This window comes from Balearica regulorum, chromosome 7 (assembly GCF_011004875.1).
Source record: "Balearica regulorum gibbericeps isolate bBalReg1 chromosome 7, bBalReg1.pri, whole genome shotgun sequence".
NCBI classification, from domain to species: Eukaryota; Metazoa; Chordata; class Aves; order Gruiformes; family Gruidae; genus Balearica; species Balearica regulorum.
The window spans coordinates 14,851,333-14,875,169 of NC_046190.1; the positions used below are offsets into that span (position 1 = coordinate 14,851,333).

At 41.7% G+C, this 23,837-nt stretch overlaps 1 protein-coding gene across 2 annotated transcripts in view; it reads right to left on the reverse strand.

Annotated features, from left to right (window-relative positions):
* SUFU (SUFU negative regulator of hedgehog signaling) overlaps positions 1–23,837 on the reverse strand; it is a 99,673-nt gene that overhangs the window by 61,513 nt on the left and 14,323 nt on the right. For both annotated transcript variants that reach the window (XM_075758030.1, XM_075758029.1), the window contains exon 3: positions 9,127–9,263. In XM_075758030.1, the coding sequence (XP_075614145.1) occupies positions 9,127–9,263 (137 nt within the window). The remainder of the gene's footprint in view (positions 1–9,126; positions 9,264–23,837) is intronic.

A 23,837-nucleotide genomic window follows, 5' to 3' on the forward strand; every position in this document is an offset into this window, starting at 1 on the left:
CGCACAGGCTGAGGCTGGCACGAGGCAAGTTGTCATCTCTTGCGCTGCAAAAGGTTTTCCTCCAAGTGGCACTGCCTTGTGTGTCGGCTGTGTCAACACAAAGTGAGCAGAGCTGTCACAGCAGGACAAGCCTCATCTGGCAGGACATGCAACAGGTACTGGGCATCCAGCTTTGGGAAGGCCGATCAGATAGTGCCAGCAGGCAAGTTTCAACCCTTGAGCATCCTGAGCAGTAACAGCAACAGGATGGTAAGACTAAATGTGGTCCCAGCTTCAGTATTTTTTCTGTGCAACCCTGGGACAGTATTTCAAGAGAAGAAGCATTTATGTGCCTACAAAATGTCTCCTCTTAAGAGTCATCCTTTCTGCAGACAAAAACATTTTCCATGAGGTCTCGTCAGTGTTGTGTGTCTGATCAACAGCTTTGCAGACAGATGCTTCTCTCTGGATTACTAGCAGCGCCGCACAAGCTTTATTTGTGATCTACAGGGGGGAGTAAAAGAGAGCTGGGTCCATCCACAACACACACTTTGCTGCAATGCCTATCAAGACAATTTACAAGAGTTGCATTTGGCAGTTCCCTCCCCAACAACTTCAGAGCCCCCAGCCAGCTCTGGGGGCAGCCAGCGACAGGTTGGAGACCAAAGCACGAGCTCAATAGCTGCCTGTCGTGCCTGGTCAGCCAACCGCCCTGCACACAAGCAACCGGTTTGTTTTATCAGCCAGCACGTCATTTAGTACCAGCCATAGCATGTACGTCCCAGCTGGAAGCTCGGGGATGTGACAAGGCCGGCTTAGGAAATGGGGGAGAGGGATGGGAAATATTGGAGAGGTGAGCTCATAGGCAGCAGTGTGGGGAGAAGTGGATTTATTGCGGCGGTCTGGGACAGCGGGGCTAGCGCAGAGAGACGTAAAGGACCAGCCTTGATCTGTGCTGCTGCTCACAGAACAGCTTGTTTTATGGGAAACGTCTAAGAGGAATTAGGCTAAAACCCAACCAATTTCTCATGGACCACTGAATAACTATCAGATGATGAGAGCTTTTGGCCATGACAAACTTGGGTTAAATTGGAACCAGTGACTTAATGTTTCCATACCCTTTTGCAGAATAAAGGCACGCAGCCTGCGTACTTGGTTGAGTCCTGTTCACCTACGGCAAACAAGCGGCCAGAAGGCTATTTTATAAACTTTACTGCACTACAGTTTCAGCGTTTGAGCAGAGTTCACTACATAACAAGTTCTGTTGAAATGAAATTGATGTTCATTTATACTTCTTTGTGGAGCTAAAAAAACACAGTTAATCTCCCCATTTTTAATCTAAAATCCTGGAAAACTACAGAACAGCCAGGGCCAGCTCTACACTGGAAACTGGTCAATATTACAAACAGATGATAAAAAATATATATATTTTACAGAGCCATAGCAACAAGAAGAGGACAATAAATCAGCCTAGGGTTGGAAAAAAAAAAAGGCAGGCACCATCAGGGAAAAATATATATGAATTACTGAGAGATTTTATTTGGCTTTAGTCATCCTACTGGGAAGAAATAAACACTGTTTTACAAACAAGCTAGACAAGCCTCATTTGTATTCAAGGAAGCAGGAAGTTTGTTTGGGGTTTGTTGGTTTTGCTGGTTTTGGTTTTTTTGGTTTGTTTCCTTTTTCTTCCTTGCTACACACAGAAATCAGCCTGTGTCAAGAATGTTTGAAAACACGTTGGCAAGGAAAGAGTCACTGAGGCTACCAAATTGAAGCTTTCTGGACTCCAGAAGATCTGAAGATGAGGTCTAGTGGTTATGCCAGGGCAGCAAGTGTCAAAGTATCTGCTGGCTTAATGGCTGCAGGTCTGTGACCCCAGCCAAATCACTTAATCCCACTGAGTCCCATTTTCAGTGTAAAAGTTATACTGCTTGTTAAACACAAAGTGCCTCCATGGCTCAGACTAAAATTGAATCAGATGGAAGTTGCTGAATAAGAAGACTGCATCTACACCTCCAGTCCTTACAACTCCTGTAATCACCCTTGTTTACCAAAGGGGAAACTGAGGCACACAGAACTGGCATAATACCCTCAAATTGATGCACTTGGCCAATGACATAGGCAGGAACAGTGTACATGCTTCCTCAAACTACAGACAAGCCATCAGACAATAATTCCTACCTGAAGAATGCATGACATGCCAGAAATAACTAAGGCAAGCTAAACATACCTCATTTTGGGCTTGCTTTTCAGCCAGGCTGCCGAAGGCTTGTGGCTGTGCTGCCTCGGGCACTTGCATGCATCAGTCAGAACCATCCTTCCTTCCAGTAACTTTGGAAAATTGGCCCGCAGACTTGAATTGTGACAGAGGACAGAAGCTCACAGATACTAAGCTCCTGCAGCTTTCACAGAAATAACTAAAGGACAGGAGAAAATATTTCATACCTTATCCTCTGAAAAAGGAATCCCTCACAACGGTGCAGAGGGTGCAGACGTGCCAAGAGAGGTATCTGCGGGGAACAACACCCCCCCCCAAGACAACAGATTGGCTATATCTAGTTTGGTCATTATTTTGACATGTTGCTATCAACAAGTATAACTTGTCATGTACCTGCTGGAATTAGTTCTGTCCAATACACTTTTCAAAAGCGTAATAAATTTTCTAAGGAATAATTCATATAAGCAAGTTTCTCTTGAAGTAATCAGCTGAAATCTAGATTAAATTGCCACCCACAATCTTGCATGCTTACTACCTTTGCTTGTAGATTTTGTTACTACTGTTTTTCAGTCCCCAAGACACAAACAGCTTCCTACCACTGACTAGTCATAGGTTAAATATTAAAATTCAACTTTTAAATTAGCTGAGACTTCAAAACTCACATTTAAATATCTTTAGTGCACTAGTAATCAGGTAAGTATGAAAAAAGATAAATTATGTGTTTATGGAACCACAGAAAATTATGTTTAGAAGACTGGAAGAGGACACCTACTCAGTCAAGACATATTTACAATATAAAGGAGACTAAGAAGGCTCCTACTCTGCCCCCACACAAAGCAAGGATCAACTCTTCCTGACAAATATCCATGAGGAAGAATAGTTTGACTTGTTCTCAAAGGCATGCAGCAATGGGGAATCTGCAATTACTCCAGTGCTTCACTGCACTTATCATTTGAAAGTTTTTCCTAATGACAAACCCTACGCTTACCTACAGAAATTTTAGTAGTGATAGGCACATGAAAAATTTACTACTCTATTCCCTACAGCAATCTTTTGCATATTTGAAGACTGTTCTCACATATTCCTTCCATCTTCTCTTCCCTAGACTAAACAAACATAACTTTTGATCATTCCTCCACAGGTCATATTTTCTGGACCTTCAGGTCATTCTTATTGCTCTCCTCCAGACTCTCTCCAAGTGGGATGCATCTGACTTGAAGTCTTTTGCCCAAAACGAGATACAGTGCTCTCCCTTTCCCTTCAAGGTGTAGTCAGAAGTGTAGAAGGACCCTATCACATGCAATACACAGAACACTTTTATTTATACATCAGAATAACTTTGCTTCTTATCTCTTAGAGGGAAGAGAACATTGGCTTAGGTGTAGCCCATTGGTGATAGTAACTCCGAATCATTTTCTTCTCCTTTCAGAACTGCTGCCTTTCCCCAGCTCATAATTGTGCATTGGATTACTCCCATGTAAGCACAGGACGTTGTACTTGTTGTACATTCCTGACCCTACTGCACATAGGCACTTCAGACCATTTCCACAATTTGCAAAGGTTGTTCTGAACTCCAACCCTTAATGCCCAGTGCTTTGCTGCATCTGTAGATGTCATCAGGATACTCATTTCATCATCCTGGTCAATACCAAATTGCATGAATGCTAGGACAGATTTTAAACAAATCCAAACTCTACACATCTTTTATGGTTGATGACAACACATTGACAATTACTCAGAGTCTAAATATCCAACCAGTATTGAATCCTTTTTTCTTTAGTTTTTATCAAGATCGCGCTTCCTCAGCTTGCTCACATATCTGTTGGAAGGGACAATGTCAAAGGTCTCACTAACATCAAGGTAACCAACATTCACTGCTTCCGATGGTGCCTGTTACTCTGTCACAATTAGTTTGTTCTGATTTATTCTTGATAAATCCATGCTGGGATGTCTTTTATTCCCCGTATGCCTTCTAGATGATTTTTTTTTCCTAGCAGTTTCTTAAGACCTGAAATCTGTGCAACCAATTAGAAACCTCAGGGTTTTGCATTTTTGGGGTTTGGTTCTTTCGGTTTTTTTGGGGAGAGGGGGTGAAGAACGGCATTTGCCACTTTCCAGCCTCCTGTCGCACTATCTGTCCCCCTGCAACAGTGGAGGCTGAGACTGCTCAGGCTGATAGGTAAATGTTATCTAGCTCAGCCAACCTGCAAATCTCTACTTCATGGACATCACCTCAATGCTTCTGAAGCAAGTTGCACTAGCTAGCGCCCCACTACAACTCATGCATTGTGGAGAATATAACCATGACACATGCTATATCATTATCTTTAGGATCTATGCACGATGAGCTTTTCCTGACAATTTCTCCAAACCTGTACCTTCGAGCTGCAGCTGTTTTCTTTCAGGGCAAGAAACATGGAAGCAGCAAGAATTCATACACACAACACATGTGTTTCCATGCTAACATCAATTGCCCTCATGATGCATATCAGACAGGCCCCTGAAAACAACCTAACTTTACCTAAGAGGGAGAGAAAAAAAAATGCAGAATTTAATTTCAGGAAAGCACAAACCATGACCTCTCTATACTGATCAAACATTGAAATACTGCTGTACTTAAAGAGTTAACAATTGTAACAAGCCCTGGATAAATTTTCTGTAGGAAGAGCATTTCTTCCTCTTCGTTTGAACTGAAGTATAACTTTGTTCTACCATGAGATATTCCCAGAATAACCAAGAACCATGACAAGCTATGGTCACTGAATTGTGCAAAGTTTCATTTTCAAGGTTTGCAGGTTTGGGGTTTTTTAAAAATAAAAATAACAGAGTTGGAATTTGTGGTCATGGTCAAACAGTGATAAAATTAAGAACAGATAAAGCCACAAATAAGATTTTTTGAGACTTGCAAGTTTGGGTTTGTTGAAGGAGGGGAAATAGTGCCATTTAATCAAAAGCACAAAGCATCAAGTGTTTGTTACGGTGAACAGGGAAGCCAAGGCTCAAAGAGGTCTGAAATTCAATGCAGAAGGCTGCTGTTCTAAAGCATAACCATAGTGCAGGAGAGATAGAAACAAAGGAAAGCAATGTTCATTTGCCTAGAAGTGTTTGTTAAAAAAAATACATCACCTGTAATAGCAATACACAGTAATAATGTTTAGGACAGCAGTAGCTGCTCAATGAGTTTTCAACTCAGTCGTCACCATCTGAAAATGCTCAGGATCAGCAGAACTATAACTACACCTTACTCTCCCCCAACTTCAACCAGACCCAGCAAAGCACATCTATGATAACCAAAAAGTTGGCTTGTTATTCAAGAGATAAGAATTTAGCTCTTAGCATAGCTTTCAAAGTAAACAATCCTTTGACATGCCAAAGTGCTTGGAGCCTATCCAAAGAGATCCTGCCAGTTTTATTTTTTTTCCCTTGCTTCTTGTTCAGAGTGGATTACTCAAGTTGTTTCGGTTCATCAAATGTTTTTAAGGCTATTTTTGAGTATTAAAAAGACTCCACAGATTTTTAAACAACTGATGAGGACAACATTAAGGTACATACACTAGAGTCAAACAACACTTACCACTGTTGCATTTGAAAAATGCTTGAAATGGTACAAAGGAACTTGAGCAAAAAGAAATCTTTCATCATGTAAAACAATGCTGTCGTGCCACAGCCTGCCTAATGCCCAGTGGGCTTCAGCAGAACCACCCCTTCAAATATGCAACAATTTTAAAGTTTTAACATCTGACCAGATAAGTCCTGCAAAAGACCAAGGAAAAGAGACGATGGCAGAATCTCACTTGGCTTTGCAGAGTGGCCCTGTCAGACTGGAGGAAATCCCACGAGGCAGAAGAAAAATAACACTGCTGAGCGCTGGATGCCTGATCGCCCAAAGGTGAGAATTGCTCTGGAGACTGCCAGCTTGAGAGGAGGCAGCTCACGGGAGCAAAGCAAAGTGGGACACATCAGATGTCCAGGAGGCCTGGGGACTCCATAGAGCAACGAGGTGAGCAAGCTTACACTAAATTAGAAAGTGACTACATCTAGCTATGGTCAACTGGTATTGCCCCAAGAGATCAAAAAGAAACATGATAGTCTGCCCCATTACAAGTCTTACTTTTAAAGGATTAACCTGCCATCTATGATTAGCCAAAAGATTTTAGCCTGAGAAAGTTCTTATTCAAAAGAGAAAAGTGATAAAAAAGTTTGTACTAAAATAAAACTAGAGGTTAATTACTTACTGCAACAGCATACAGTTTCCTTTTCTACAGGCCAAGGAACAGTTGGTAATACTTGGTGACAGCACACAGCTGCTTGCTGAAGGGCATGAAGCAGTATGAAAAAAATCCACCAAAAATCCAACTCTTCTGTAATATTTTAAGGGGCCTCTGGAGGTCTCCTGTCCAGCCTCCTATTTGAACTTGAGCCATCACCAATGCCAGATAGATCAAGGCCATTGTAGCTTTGTCGAGCTAAGTCCTGAACCCTTTCAGGACCAGAGATCCACCAACTCTCTGATAAACTGTTCCCTGTGCTTTGCCACCCTCCCTGTGAGCAAGTTTTCCCTGAAGCCCTTTGAGAACCTCCCATAGCACAATTCAGAGCTGTAGACCCTTACTGTATTACCTAGGGCTCGATCCCACAATCTTGTAACCACCCCCTCAACTGCTGTAGGCTCCTGTTAGATCACCCTGCACCTTCTCCTCACAGGCTAAACCCAGCCCTGCTGCCCCCAGCTCTCCTCATAGCTCACATGCTCTAGGATCCCAACCACTCTGGACTGTTTTCTCAGCACTTCTTAAACTGGGAGGCCCAAAACAGGACACAGTATTTTAACTGATGCCTCCCCAGTGCCATGCAGAAAAGGTAATAACCCCTCAATCTGCTGCTCATGCTCTTCCTAAGGTAACTAGCATGTGGTTTCACTATTGCATGATGAGTGTAGTGTTGGCTCATACTCAATGTCACATTCAAAGAAGTCAATTTATGATTTGTACACAGGGCTTTTTTAATAACATAAATTGAGAGCTAAACACCCAGAGGCTAGGTAGAATCCATTAACCTATATTTGAGCAGCACCTTCAAAGAGTCATGGTGGATAGAAAGTCAAAACCAGCATGGATAAGCAGAGGATAATACTGGAGGCCCTTAGAAGTTCACGTCAGACTGACATGCATGGGCACAACCGCTCTTTCCAGTTTAAAAACAGTTCATTGGCTTTGAGGTTAGAAAGATGAGACTGCACTTGTGCAGGAAACCAAACAAGGAAAGTCTCTGCCTAGTGTGCCAGCTTAGTCACCGAGAAGTTTGCCCTAAAGTACCCTACCAAATCCTGTTTCACTCTGCAGACCTCTTCTCACCCAAGGAAAGGGTGAGACAAACAAGCAACTGCTATAGAGAGGCTGCTTAATGTGCAAATAGAAGGCTCTGAAACTACTCTGTTAAAGAGACTGTTATGACTGGACTGCTACACCAGACCAGAAAATTTAAAAGGTTCCAAAAGGGGTCTTATAGGCAAGATAATTTAACAGATATAAATAATATACAACATGTTATATAAGAGGGAGACTTTAGACTCAGATGTTTTCTTCACACTCTGCAGTCAATACATAGAAAATGTGAGTGTGAATTCATGACTGCATGGTCAGTATCAAAAAGCTACTGTACAATACATTTTAGGCAGGACAGTAATCTCAAACAATGGCACAAATTATGACAGTCAGCAAGGATTTAGATGCTTAAGAGTGGCAAAAGTCAAGATAGAAAGGTAAGCCCAGATTTGGATGGCAATTAGAGAGGACAGCTAACACAGTAATGGTTACAAAACAAAATGCTTGTGTCATTTTAAACTGCAGCAAGAGACACTCCCAATATGAAGACAAGCAATAATCTGTGCTGGGATTGATGGACGCCAGTCAATATTCAGAAAAAATACCCCACAAGAGTTGTTGCTGCCTCAGAGATTTGTCACAGAGGTTAGCAGAGCAATCCTGTCTGCACCCAGACCTTTCCCCTTTGAGAGTCAGCCAGCTGACTGAAAACGAGCAATAGAATCAGAAGTTACTTAGCAATTTATTAACTAGTAGAGCAAGTACCAAATGTTACAAATTCAGTAATTATTGATTTAGAAGGTACTTTACCTGTAAAGGACCTCAAACTAAGTTAAACAAAAGTTTTTCAAATATTTTCATTCAGATCTTGTGATGCTGGAGCATGCCTTTCAACTACACTATGCACTCAACCATTCCACAGCTCTTCACGTGCTCACAACTACAAGCTAATATTCCATCTACTGATATAAATGAAACCCAGAAAAAGTAGTGCAAGAGGATGCTTTGTAAGCACCCTGGTTCCCAGTTTTCGGGCAAGTCTCCATATGCATTAATGATTCCCAACTGTTAATTCCTCAGCCCTCCCAGCCTTGGCACCCCTTATGACTTTTACATTTTCTCATCTCAGCAACTCTTTGTTTACATACCTTGCTGCTGCTCAACTGCACAGACCACAGGAAGATACTTGCTTGTGAAGGAACTGCAACTATTTTGGAAGTTACAGCCCTTCTACTGAGAAGTGAGACCTTACCAGATGGGTGCTCCTCAGCCATTTCAGGAAACAAATGAGGTTTTATTACCGAAAGAAGGTGAAACCAACAACGCAGGAAAGCAACAAAAAGCCACTGGGCAGGCTTCCTATGGTTACTAACTGTTCTCTCTTCAGCTTTTCAACACTAAGGATTTGGAGTTACCTGAACAGCAGTTGGGTTTTATCCCCAGGAAGCTGGGCTGATGGAAGGAACACGCTCTTTTGGGTTCCCACACAAAGATAGTTCCCAAGATTTGAGTGAGCACCAATGAGACAAGTGTGATATGTAACAGATGTGGCCCTTCAGAATGAAAGCAGGAAAAAGTGAGGCAGCGTATTTAACCCTGCAGTACCTGACTGGAAGACGTATCTGGCTAAGCCTTGCATTAATTCTGCTGGCCAGGTAGGTGGTGCCGACTCCCCCGTTTCTCTCTTTAGTCGAAACGTCAATTCAAATCCAAAACCACTTGGTCCATCTGTTCCCGTAAACCTGGAGGGAATGAACAATAAAAAGTCACAATATACTTCTTGTAAACAGAGCAGGCTTCAAGATTAGGACCATGAAAAAAGGAGAGTGTTCTCCTCATAGAAAAGTAAAGTTTAGAAATTCTCTTATTTCAGTCTACTCTAGCTCAAATGGCATATCATTGTTAGCTTAGTTGATGTAATACTATTTTGAAGATAAGTATCATAGTAGTGTTTTCACTCAGAATAATGCAGTCTTGGAACCATGACTTCTTTCCTGGGACCAGTGGAATTTTCAGCAACTTGAATTTGCTTTTAAAACATCATTGTAAGTTTGCACCGAGAACTAAATAGGAACACCAAAGAAAGCTGATAACAGAAAACGATGTTATTCCACTCTTGTGAATTCAAATTTCTATACATTGAGAAGTGGGATGCAACTAGAGTACTGGGTAGTAAGTTTCTGGTTTGAAACAGCTGAATATTTTGATGTACAACACAATTTCTGCATTGAAAGTGGTCAGCAGGGGAGAGGGAAACAAGATGATGCAGGTAGAAAGTTAATAACCTCTTGCACAATGCGCTAATTCTTACGTTGCTCCAATATATGCCTGCACACATTCTCCTTGCTTATCTAGGAGGACAACAGTGGAAAAGCATTGAATATGACAACTACTGTTCAAGAAGCAGTAAGTAGTTTGGCCATTTCCCCATTTGACAGAGATAAGTGTCAATTTATTTGGTTTGGTCAGATAGGGTCTCTCCAGGAGAATAAAGTCATAATCAAAGTATCAAGGCTATAATGAAAAAGAGTAAACAGAGCATACTCCATACTACTCTTTCCTTCAACAAAACTAGTCCTCGAGAATCCTCTTTTTTATATTTATACGCAAGGGAAAGTTCCTGTTCCAAGTTGCCAACAGCTAAAAATGCCACACTTGCCTGTGGAAAATGAGAAACCCCAGGGACAAATAAGTAAGCTCGCGAACTTGAAAGCAAGTTGGGGACATCCATGTCCTTTTTACCACTGTCATTGCATCCCTTGCTTGCTGCAGAGGAAAGAAAGAAGGATTTACACTGAGCGTAAAGACATCTCACAGAAGCTTTCATGAACTAGTATCATTCTGCAAGTTTGAATCTCCAACACCTGCAGCCATTGTCAAATTCTCTGGAGAAACTTTGCAAATGTCTCAGATGCTGGTACCTTGCTGGCAGATATGAAAGGCACAGTGCACAAAGCTTTAACATTGTGCTACTACTAAAAACAGTCAAACAGAGCAGTCCGGAAAGTGATAAGAGCACTATCCATTTGAAAAACACAGCTCACCAGCAGTTCGGTGACCACATGGATGGATTGTTCCCACAGTAAGGGGTTTGGTTTGAAGTAGAAACACTTTATAGCAACCCTACCTAATGACAAATGTTAAAACTGATCGAAATTAAGCATCAGTGCAACTCCATCATGCAATGTAACTTTATTTGAGGATTCTTCAAGTAAAGTTTGACTGTGGTAGATTTTCAAAGGATGTAACGAAAGTAGTTATGAAACATATCCAAGGACAGAACTGAACTATGATTCATCTCTCAGCCCGAGAGATGACAACAGCTGTGACTGAAAACAAGACAGCAGGTATTGAAAGTCAGACATCTACAATAAAGGGGAGTTATACAATATAGCAAATAAAGACTTTATTTCAGTAGTATAAAAAGATACAAGCATGTATATTTTTCGTTTCCCTCCATATTATCCTCATGAAATTATCCTCAACAAAGACCTTGAGAATTACATGCTATGAAGAGAATTCTCTATGAACATATAATGCATTTCAGAGTGGTCAACTGGCACATATAAAACCTCTTTTAGGAAACAAATGTACCTTTAAGCAACAAGTCAAATAATGACATTTGATTCTTAAACAAAGCAAGAGCTTACTGAATAACCAGCCAGCCAGGGAGTGGAATCTGGGTGTGCAGCAAAATCCGTGTTCTGCAATCATGCCTGCAGGTCTACCAAAAAGATTGGTACGGGATGGTGATAGCTTCACAAATGTGAAGTTGTACTTTGTACATTCCGCACCCCTGTAGTGTTTTATTAGTTCACATATCAGATAGCAAAGGAAAAATAGAAATATTTCTTAAAGGGAGAAACAAAAACGCTTCAAAGTGGGTAATTTTCAAGGACTGCTTCCAGGAAAAAGTGTACACCAGAAACTGAAACACATTATGAATGGGTCAATTTTAAGAAGGATCAAAGTTAACAAAAAGCCTTCAAGCTGATCTTTCACAGTTAAAGTTTTTGGAAAGTAAGATGGCTCCCTATTGAATTTCCTCCTTTCAAGGCATGTTCTGAAGCAACACAGCTTTACTTCTAATATGCATGGAGCTAGAGGTTAATGGCTGGTTTATGTTTGGGGTTTTTTGGTTTTGTTTTTTTTGTTTGGTTGGTTTGTGGTTGGTTTTTTTTTTTAACTCCACAGATGTCTCTGCTTCCCAGAAATAACTGTTTAAGAGAAGACCACACATGCTTTATACTGATCCATATGCAAGTTACTCAGTAACAGAAGTGTTCAGGTGAGTATCCATCAAATTTAAAGCAAGATGAGCATTTAGGAGAACACTGCCGGTCAGCAACATAATAGTAGTTGCGAAGAAGTAAAACTGACAATGTTACTTATGTGATTTTTTGTATGGTAATGAAAGAGACTCTAGAACAGAGAAGAACTACTAGAAAATAAATAGAATAAAAGAAAAGGAAACAAGCAGTAAGTTACTTCCAAGATTTTAAAAAAATCCCTGAAGAATCAAAATATGTATCTTCTAAAAAACACTCAAAAATGCGGCAGCAAACAATGCTTACAATACTCAAATTCTTAAATTAACAGTTAACTCTTAGAAAAATCCTATTTGCATGTAAGAGTTCTGTATTTAAAGATTAGATTTAAAATGGTTTTGAATAGTTAGTGGTCACAGGTTGCTGAAAATACACTGCTTTGTTACAGCGAAAATTTAAATCCATGCAATTCACCTGTATTGTGCAGCTGTTCTGAGGTAACAGTCTATAAAGTAAAAGTCTTTGATCTGTTTAATTTTAGGTTGGTAATTTGTTTTTGAAGAAATTGTGACACATGTGGCTTTAAAAGCTTGCAATTATTTTAGAAATCCTGTATGTTTAATTCAGACAAGTCTTTCACAGGAAGAAAAGATTAATATTCAGAATGTAATTAGGATAGTCACTTTCAGTTAGCATTTTTGCCAAACATTTTGCTTTTATTCTTCAAAAAAGTCTTGTATTTAAAAGTTGAATGTAGTTTCAATAGCTGCCATAAAATTTCTCTGAATGAACAACGGACCAGAGCTCCTGGCTGAGGTTCAGAGGATATACATGAGAATGGAGGCAGATGCGAGCTTCAGGAACTAAATAAACCTGTAACAACCCTGCCACATGCCTCTGACCCTTGATCTAATGAAAATCATAGAGAAGAATCCAGTAGCTGAGTTATGCAGCTTGGCTTCTCTCATGGAAGTCCTTTTTCTAAGGAGCAAGCACTTACACCAGCCCCTACTCCAAAAATCTGTGAGGATAAGAATGCACCAGTCTGCTAGTGGAGAAGTAGCAGCCACAGCCAAACACACGGGAAATGAATTAGCTTGGTAAGAAGCCCAAGACCTCCAGATGCTCGTGCCATACAAATGGAAGACCAAGCAAAAGGCATTTTATCCCCAAGGATAAAGAGACTCCTCCCTTACAGCTGGGCTGTAAGCAGTTGCTCATCCCCCCAAATTACTTGTGTCCATTTTTGTTCAAGGCCTTACCAACAAGACAAAAGATGCACCTATCGTAACCAAGAAACCCATCCATGATGGGGAAGCTAATAAAGTAAGACTCCCCATAAACAAGTTAATTTATACCAAGATGTTCCATTACTTCCATGTGGAAACACTGGATTCCCACAGCAGCCTCCTCCTTGTAGGGTACGTCCCCACTGCTTAGGGGTTATCTTAGGAGGCTGCCGAGGAACTGGATAAGACAGGATCACACCTTGCACACTTGTAGATGTTCAAACTCGTGCTCCTTCCCACAAGTTCCCAATTCACCAGACTTCCAGAAAACTTCCAGAACAGTGAACCACCTTCAGCCAACAAGCTGAAGGTTGACCATAGTCAACCAACATGCTAAAAAAAAAACAAACCAAAACCAACGTATAGCTCCAGAAGAGACAAACTGGACAAACCTTATTTCCACCAAAACTGGGTGGAGGGGTGAGGATAACCCATAGACAGAAAAAGTCCTGCTAAAGCACATTGAAGCCAGGCTTTCTCATGACCTCTTCCCTCAACTCCCCAGTTCAGCGCTACTTGTACCTGTATTGTTCCCTTCCAAGCGAGCAAAGTGTCCACAGGAGGTTAGCCTGACCCCGACTCTTGTGTCAGCTGCAGAGGTAACATGTTTTTATCACACGCTTTGTCCTACAGAAGCAAGATTCTGGCACTATTTGGAGTTGGTTTCTTTGTGAGCAAGGGAGGTAGGGTCAGGGGTGGTGGTTTTGGGTAGGGTTTTTTGATTGTTTTTTTAAATCTGAAGGTGATCAATTCAGACAATGTACAACAGCCAATTTAGAACAAAGGCTTTGGAGCTCAGTTCAGCATCTGAACATTTAAGTGCTTTGCAGGTCATTTCTTCAGCAAAACAATTACAATACAGCAGTCCAGAAGCGCCTCAGCTTTACAGTAAGTCCATGATCTGAGATGGAGCGTGTGCAGGAAGGAAACCTCAAAATTAGTATTTTGTATCTGTGCGTGGCCCCAGGTACATAAACTGAAAGCTGCAACACAGCATTATGTTTCTGTACTGAGATCTGAATATTTCACATAGTTTGGTTTATGCCTTTTTTCTGCTGAACTCTGCAGTTTTGAATGAAAGTTTCTTTGGAATAGTCCTAAAATGCTAAGAAGGGGAAAAAAAAAATTAAGAAAATCTATATTTTGCCCCAAACCTAAAGATACTAACTATATACTTGTGCCTACCACCGCTTTGCCCCCTCCGACACGAGGGCACATCACCTTTATAGCCAACCCAATTGTGAAGCAGCTAGCTAAGTTTTCACAAAAACAAACACTGACGGAGAAATTCTTGGCTCGCTGCATGCCCACTGGCACACATCAGATAGTTTTATATTATGACTACAGCAGTAATGGGAGGCTCTGGTATCTGCCAAGTCAAATCCAACCCTATATTTAATATTAAAACCTTATTTTGTCGCATGAACAAAAATAAATCTTTTGAAAGCCAAGGTCATATATTACATGCCATTCTTTGGGTTAAAACTCCTTTTATCTGTTCAGCAAATCAGCTCAGCAGAACAGACCACATTGCAGCACCGCGTATATGCTGAAGGAGCCTGGCTTGTTCCTTTAACGAGGTAAGAGTTTCACTGATCATGATATTTAGTTCCAGCAAAAGAATCCAAAGAAATAGAGGTTCCTTTATTTACCAAGCTGTGCGGCCAGGCCCCCGAGCCCCCCGCCACCCTGCACTCTGCCAGCCCCTCTCCTGAAGCCACACACAGAGAACTAAAAAGCTGCTCCCCTCTGCAGCAGAATACCCAGGGCGTTTTTCACATCAAATAACCCAGCTTAAGAGGATCAAAAGCCAAACTAGCCCTCTGCTTTTAAAGCAGCTCTGAAAACCAGAGGCTTTTCAGTTTAAATCAAAGCTATTTGCCAAAGCAGTTTCGTTCTCACTTTTGCAAGGAACAAGAGGAGGTTTGCTTCACTGCAGTGCAAAATGGTAGTATTTCTGAAGTTCTGCCTTTGAAAGCTACACAGCACTGGACAAGGAGCAGAGTGTACTAGGTGTTTATTTTTTGAGAGTTTAAGATTATGTGTATATAAATATATTAGATGAACCAATCCCTGAAAATGGGAGTTTACATAGGGAAATGCTGGCCATTCACTATGATTATTTCAGCCAGGGCACAACAAGAAAGTTCTTTCAGGGTATTTGGGGATAGTCAGGACTGCACTTTCAGAAGTCACAGCTCCACTCCCAGCAGCTCCAGGAAGATAATCCAGGTCTCTTCTGGGAGATGAGGGCAGGCTCTGGTTTTACTTAGTCTGCAACAGAACTCTGGACGGACTTGTCCCAGCTTCAGTTTTCAGTTCCATTACTGCTACTTTTGTGAAGCTACTTAAGTTGCCTTTTGCTTCAGCTCCTTAATTGCATTTCCCCACATCTACAAAGACAAAACTTCCTGCTCTGCTGCTGGTGAGCAACTCTGATGCCATTTTGAAAGCTGCAGAAATACAGTATCACTTCATTTTTTAGTCTAGCATTAAGGAAGAGCTGCTGTTATTTCCATCACACAGCAGTTTTAATTCTATCACCTCACTACCCCCACCCCACCCCCCAAAAAAAAAAAGAAAAGCCACAGTAATTGCCAATCCATAGCTTTCAGTACTCCAGATCAGCCTGTCAGGACATTTTTGAAGCTTGAGAAGGTGGTTACACCAAGCTGATGGGCATTGCCCACCACTCTGCTTGAAGACACCAAAGTTCTTCAAGGCTCAACTCTTACAAGTGTTTTAAGACTGCATAGCTAGTAACCATCCTAAAAGATTTTTCTATTAGCTAGCAAAGATATTGCTATTAGCAACACAAAGGACTAGTGTAACAAAAAGCATCAGTGACAATGACTGACTTCACAGGTCCTCCTTGAGAAAAATCAGGACGTATACCATTTCCCTTTCACTGCCCATATCTGCTTACAAACAAGCAACACAAAGGGTGGTCTCCTGCCTAAAACCCAAGGAAAAGCCTTCATCAGGCTGTTACAGCCATTGAGTTGAACACCTTAGTGTCTCGTCTCCCAGGAAGGACATCAGGCAAGAGCTGATGTGCCCCAAATATTATTATGCAAGCTCCAGATGCGTTACACAATGTGTCCCTACTATAAGCAAATGACTCTCAGATTCCAGACTTTTGGGGCCGGGGGGGGAAAGGAGGAGGAGGAGGGGAAAAAAAAAAAAGTGACCCTACCTAGTGCTTCCAGCATCTTGCCTAACAGGAAATGGTTGTTTTATATTGTTTGACAGCTGCACTAAAAAGTCTCATCCGAGAGCCTTGATGGCATGCTGTGACGCTCCTATGAAGTAATTTCATAAGAAAATAGGGATAGCAACCCCCATACATGAAAGGCTTATAAAGTATCCGGAAATGTTATTTTGGCCAAAATCCACCTGCTTACTCACATATTCTCCTGGATTGTTGCTTGGCATTGACAAAAGCATCAATTTTAAAGAAAAAACACATTTAAATGTCTGAGAGAAGCTGGGGGTGGTTATCTGGACATCAGATGGTTATCTCTTCAGCACACTCGACAGGAAATTCCACGAGCTCTCGCCACCTCGAACCTGCGCACAGGATTTTACTGGACTCCTTCCTATCTTGATTTAAGAAAAAGCTTCACGCATAAGCAGGGCAAATACAAATGCGAAAAGAACACATGCTTAAAGATTTCTGTTTCACATAAAATCAAGGTCGAAAAGCAAGTTGTACATGGTGCTCGAGACGCCCATCTACAGCCATGCCAAAAAACTGTTGCTTAGAGCCTGCTCTTACAGTACGTCATATCAAACGTGTAAGCCATCAACCAAATGGAAAACTTTTCTAGAAACAGCAACTTAAATTGTTGTTAGAGAATTATTCCAACATCTAAATCCAAACAGATGCAGAGGCACTCACTATACAGTTATTTGGAGGCGGGTGTCTCAGTTTTCAAAAACATTCACATAGGATCCACTTAGAAAACTTACACTGGATCTGAGTAAAATTTGTGAATTGCTTTGCTGCTGGCCAGTATGAAAACAGAACTGTGCTTCACCAAGCTACCATTCAGCAAGTGAAGTTCTGTTACGGGGCAGAGGGGGAAGAGGAGACTTCAGTTTAAGCTTCACTCACACATACACAAAATTGAATCCACACATTTACTATTCAACTTCTTCAAGACTCAGCTGAAGCCTGGAGATTCAAAGTTTGGGGTTTGTTTTGTTTCTAAAAAAATGTTTCTGTAAATAATGAATGTTGATACAACAGATGAATTTATTTTTTCCTTTAAACTTTCAGACTACAGAGTCAAGACAACCTTAGCCCAAACTCAGCAGACACAACAGCCTCATGAGATAGTGTCACTTGAACTACGCGATAATACAGTAAGGGTTTCCAGCAGCTTTAGACACAAGCAGCATGGGAATTGTCGTGTGCATTTTGTAGAGCTGACAGACTAGCCACTTCTTAGACACCTATATCAGTCAGGCATGTGAGAAGCACGTGGCACACAAGTGACATTAAAGTGCAGCCATACCAGTCACCTACATCACGTGGGGGGGGGCTGAGAGCTGGGGTTGTTCAGCCTTAAAAGAAGACTAAAGGGAAGGAGTAATCTTATTGCTGTCCTCAACTGCCTATTGGGAGGGTGAAGGGAAGATGGAGACAGACACTCCTCAGAGATGCACAACAAAATGGCAAAGGTCAATTCCAGTTACACGTATCTGGAAATCTTTTCCACATGATAGTGGTCAAATCCTGGAACAGGATCCAAAGAGGCTGTGGAAGTTGGTGCTCCAACCAGGCATCAGCTGGAGATTTTCAGAGGTCCCTTCCAACTCAAGTGATCCTATGAAGCATCAAGGCCAAGAACACAGATATTAACATTTACTACTGATACCCTATGTCCAAAACTGAGCTGGCAGGACCCACAGCTGATAATTCATGAACACAAGTTAAATTTGTTTTGACAGAAGTGGTTACTATACTCAGCTCCTACCCACCCGTGTGGGAAACAGCTCCCGAACTATGCTTTCTCCAGTCCAGCATGTTAAACTAAACCACCATCAACTTTCAGGTCACTTTAGCCTTCTGGGCTGCAAGTTAAGGCAATTTAGGACCTGCTTCTTTGAGGTTCAGCTGTCCAGTTTTCAGCTGAAGTAGTAGCATCTGGAAGGTTAGGATCCCACTTAGCTGCTGGAAGTTAATCCCTTTGAGCTCTAGAGGCTTGGAAGCATTATTGTCTCATTCTGGAGAGCGCCAACTTACAGTCATATATGTAAGGATACTGTGTGTAGATTAAGGGCAAAAGGCTGTAATGGCCCTGTCAGTGCCAAAGGGATGTATCTGCTTCATTATTAACACTAAGTCAAGAAACTGCAGCATATTCTTAAAGTCCTGAAACAGCACCTGGGTGATCTAAGTTTGAATCCCTTGTCTGCTTTAAACTTCCCATCCTTCTCAATGAGCTACTTAAGAATTTGATTCTCAGATGTAAAACAATGCTATTTCCCTGCTTCAAAGAGCAATATAACACATTCATCATATAGGAAATACTTATATACTCGATCTATTAAAGTCACAGAAGCTGGGAAATTAACTCCATATTCTGCACAGCATGGACAAACACAACATGGGAAATGACTAAAATAACAAAATATGAAACAGGAGGTTGCATGGTATGTGTCACACTCTACCCCAGCAAAAGATGTCCACATGAGGGCAGTTTACTTTTCATTTTCTCTGTTTTATGGGGCACAGATGTAGTTACACCAGTAGGTGATGGTTTGATCTCCCATTACAGTCATGACTAAACTGACAAGACCAAACCATTTCATCTTCATGATTCCCAAAACATGTATTAAAAAAATAATAAATCTTTGTGAAATCAAGTGACTAGAGGACTGGCCATGCTTTTCCACTTCAGGGCTCACACATTTCTCCAAGGAGCCACCCAGACTTCCCACCTCACAGCCAGCAGAACCCATCCCAACTCAGCTGAGGTGTCCCTGAGAGCAGGTTCTCAACCACTACCCACAGCAGGCTGCACGCACAGCTAGCATCGCACATGAGGCTGCGCTTTTTGACATCACCGGTGAAGTGCAAACAGCCTCACTGTGATGACCTGGGGAAGTTGCTGCAGAGTTCCATCATCTTAATGCCCACTGAAAAGATCTGGAAAGAATAGCTAGGAGTACAATAAGGATTTGCTATTACATTCACAGAATAAGGGGCAGGGAACTAGTGAAAAAGAAAACAACTTATCAAGATCTGTACTTTAACATTTTACTTAAATTATCTATTTATGCTGTACTTCAGAGCTATTTATCCTCCATTTCTACAAGGTTCATCAGAACAGCACTCTCATCTGGCCTGAGCTGGAGGGGATTCTGCAAACACAGCACGCAGGCACTGCACTATACAATGCACTAGGGAACACAACCCTTTATCTGCACCCAGATGCCATTTCATATTCGGACTGAATCCTTAGCTCCAATACACTCGTCTTTGCATAGCCTGCAGAGAGTGGTAACACATCTCAAAAAAACTTCACCTAATGGCTGAGCTGCAACCTCATCAGGCAAGAGAACATCAGCAAAGGGCCAGTTCGAGCCAGCGTGGCAGGGAAGGACAGTATTACTGTGCTTGGTGAGCAGCTGGGAAAAGGGCACTGAGTTTCCTTGCAGTGTCTGCTGGCTCCTTCCTAGCTCCTGCTGCGGAAAGTTCTGCAGCTGCTGGGAGGAACCCATTCGCATAACAAAAGCAGCTTTCAAAAGCAGTATGGGAGGGTGGAAAGAATAAGAGAAAAAACCCCAAACCAGAAGCTACACTGACAGCTACAGTTAGGGTTTTTTCAGTATTGCCTACAAGTCCCAGGCAAGGATCAGGGATCCAACACATTACATAGAATATAAACACTGGTGTGTCCCATTACTTTCCTGCTGGCTAAAGAACATAGTTTAAAAAAAAAATCATTCAAGAAAGCACTTTAGCACACCCTCGAGCACATTTTTAGGACTCTCATGTAATTAAGTTCTCAGCTGTGCAATAAATGAGCTTGAGGTATAAAAGGTATTTAGGAGCTTTTAGGAGCCTGAACTCCAACAGAGTTCAATTGGGGCTTATGCACCCGAGTATCCTGCTGGATCTGGGATTCAATCCCTGATATTTCACTTAATTGGCTGTGGAAATCAAGATGGTACTTCCCTACTTGCTGAGCTGTTACGTAGTCTCATTTCATTGAAAGGGTGCATTCAAAATCATACCGATGAGCACCATAAGAGATCTTAACCAATTAAACAAGTAGGGAAAGGCCCTTTGAATTTGAGCTGTAATTCCAGAGAAAAGAAAGCACCAAACTGCTAGCGAAAGATGCCCAAAAAGGAAACATGAGACAGCTGCAATGAAAAGTCGTCTACTATTTTTTTTTTTGACCTGCCTTTAAGTGTTAAGCTTCTCCTACAAGACTATCATTCCTTTGAAGTGCTGGAAACTTTCAGAGGTAGGAATCAGAGGCTGGTATTTTTGATCTATAAACACCTGGCTTGTGAATGTCACATGGACTCCATCCATTGTAAGACAAAATCCAAAAGGATAAAATAAATCTTATAGATTTTAATAGTAGCAAAACAGGTTTGCATCTCAGCCAAACCAGTTATGGAAACTGCAAAATGGCTCAGCTTCTCTTACAAAGAGGAGTAAAATTGGGAGAGAGATATTGGCTAACAGCATATTTCAGTACCACTTACTTTTTAGTGCAGTAAGCACAAACACACTCCTCACGTTCCATCATCACTTTAGGAGGAATAACCTATCCAGTAAAACACAGAGTTCAGCGTACAGCTCATCACAGCGGCTCTGTTATAGAAGTCCCCCATCCATCTCTGAACACTAAATTCTTTGCTTTTCTGCTTAATGTTACTCTTCTGGGTAAAAAAGAATTCAAGGCCCAGAGACATATTATTTTTGCGTAATAAAGTTATACATATGGATTCAACTTAGCTAGGAAATGTCAACTTAAGGCTTGTCTTCATGAGGAAATTTACTGTAACTAGTCTACCAGTATAATTATATTGCTGTAGTTCTACTGGTAAAATTCCCCTGTTGAGCCTTATTCATAACAAAAGCCGCCTTTATGGTTTATTTTTGTCGACTATGCCAAAAAAGGCCCCTGCTCCAGAAAGGCCACAACAATTCACAGGGGAGGAAGGGAAGGAGCTATGCCAGTGCAACTGGAGCAGTAGAAAGAATAATAGTATAGAAATGGCAGTATTTCTCTTTGCTAACAAATTATTTGCTACCAAAAAAAAAAAAAGAAATGCTGTAAGAAAACTATACTGTACATCTGATATCACTGCAGGTAAGGTTATGTGCCAGGTTTATGCCACATTTCATAGCTTTGGTAAAGCTTCCCAAGCCAAACACTGCTCTGCATCAGCCCTCCATGTGCATCCTTTTGTTCTCGCCTTCTCCCTGGCTGCTGCAGCGCATTTCCCAGTCGCATGCTCTTTCCCCCATTCCCCTACAGGAGTGATGCCTCGCAGCCCAGCCACTGCCCTGGGCCCCTTGGACAGAGCACTGACCCTCCAAGACAAATGGGTGTTAAATACTAGCCCCCCTGGTTTACAGTTTGCATCTTCAGGGATGAGGGATAGCTGAAAAGCAAACAGCTCTCTCTGCAAAAGGGATTTTAAAACAATCACCCCTCACTTCAGCAGTGCAAGAATGCTGAGCTAGACAAAACAATGAGCCATCTGTGCACTCTTCCCTCCTTCCCTTGTCTCTACCCTCTGGGCTTAAATCAGAGCTCCCCAAGAATGGCCAAGTCCCCCTTCACCTCCGCCCACCCTGTTTATATCCTGTGAAAACCCAGTTTTTTGGCCCCCCCCCTTTTTTTTTTTGCTTTTTGTTCTTAAGATCCCTTGCAAAAATCTTCCTTTAAACTTCAGCCCTTTGTCAGGTGGTATCCCATCTATCCAGCTTTGTCATCTGATCAAAAAATGCCTCCCACCAGATGATCTGTTTCTTGTTTACCATCCCTGGAGGCAGAGTGGCACTCAGGAGCCATAGCCACCCTATTGTCCAAGGAAGGGAATACCATCTGAATGGGAGACCACCAAAGATTTGCAGCCCTCTTTTGTTAGCCTGGTGTCACTGCCTATTGGGCTTCGATTCAAAATTGAGATGACAGTGGAGAGGCAGTCGAGTTTGGTAATTGCTATGGAGTTTCCAGCTTAGGAGAGAGAAATACCAATAGCTCAAATTTTTCAAATAAAATTGGTAATTTTATTACCTATGGTAATATGTGGTTACCAGTTGTAACCACTGTTCTATCAAGAAACACAGACTATTCTAGCACTAGTCTGGAAGGCATGTTCCCAATGCTAAATCTGCATTTGGGAAAAAAGGGGATTAGGTCTGAATAACAATATTCAGATGCCTCTCTTCAAACATTCATTTTGTTAGTATCATCATTCCAGCAAGCAAAGGGATAAAAAAAGTCAACCCTTCTTTGATCTCACAGTCAGAATGCCCACACAGCTAAAAAAATGCTTTTACCTTCATATCCTACTGAAAAAAGAAAGCCCACTATCTTTTAATTCTTGCTTTTTAGAACATCCTAAACAGATCTTTATCAAATAAAACAATCTTTCACTAGAAGACCCAACTTTGATCCCCAGTTCCTCCTGTTCCTGGCAGGCTGAACTCACTGGGAGAGCAGAGAGAGCCTGGAAGCTCTCCCGTGTCATTCAACACTAACCCAGCTGGGAGATGAGGGTAAGGAAGCCCTGTCTCAGGCCAACTCTCCTCCCATATGCCAAGATCATAAATGTCGAAGTTCTGCTGACTAAAAGAAATCATCCAGTTTGAACACTGTGCCCCTTCCCCTGCATGGCAGCAAGAGGATCATCTTACTGGAACGCACGTGCAGAGGCACTACTGAATAGGATGCAGGGCTTGCCTTCAGTAACGCTCAGCTATAAACCTACTTCCAATCTTTTTCCTTTTTTTATTGAAAACAGTCCTTCTTGTAAATTCAACTACTGTGCTGTAAACGTTAAACAAATTTCCTTCAATGCTTCAAAAAAAATTTCCAAGTCTAGCACAGTTCAAGCATGGTCTCGTCCCACAACCTCCGCACGCAAACACAGATACAGTGCAGCACAAAGCGGACTTCTCTCTGTAGGTGGCCTACATCTTGCATATTATTAACGGTGCTAACTACCTCCAACAAATGACACTTGTAAGCCAAGTGCACTCTGCCTGTGAGGCGAGGAAAAAAAAGATTTGCCCACGGTGACCATAGTTTCAAGGGAGGTCTGCCTCCAGCAGGGAAACACAAGTCTTAATCCTGGTGCATTGCCTTAGTCATTGGAGGGACACCATCAATGAGGCACGTAAATAGGCTTGGTGTTTGGTTTAACTGGTTTTTTGCCTGGGAAATAGCGAAATGAACCTTACATGACCACACTCATATATCTGCTTCTTTAAAATTTTTGAACTCATTGGTCAAATTCAGTCAAGTCATAGAATCATAGAATGGTTTGGGTTGGAAGGGACCTCAAAGATCACCTAGTTCCAACCCCCCTGCTGCGGGCAGGGACACCCTCCACTAGACCAGATTGCCCAAAGCCTCATCCAACCTGGTCTTAAACACTTCCAGGGAGGGGGCATTCACAACCTCTCTGGGTTCCAGTGCCTCACCACCCTCACAGTAAAGAATTTCTTTCTAACATCTAATCTAAATTGACCCTCCTTCAGCTTAAACCCATTACC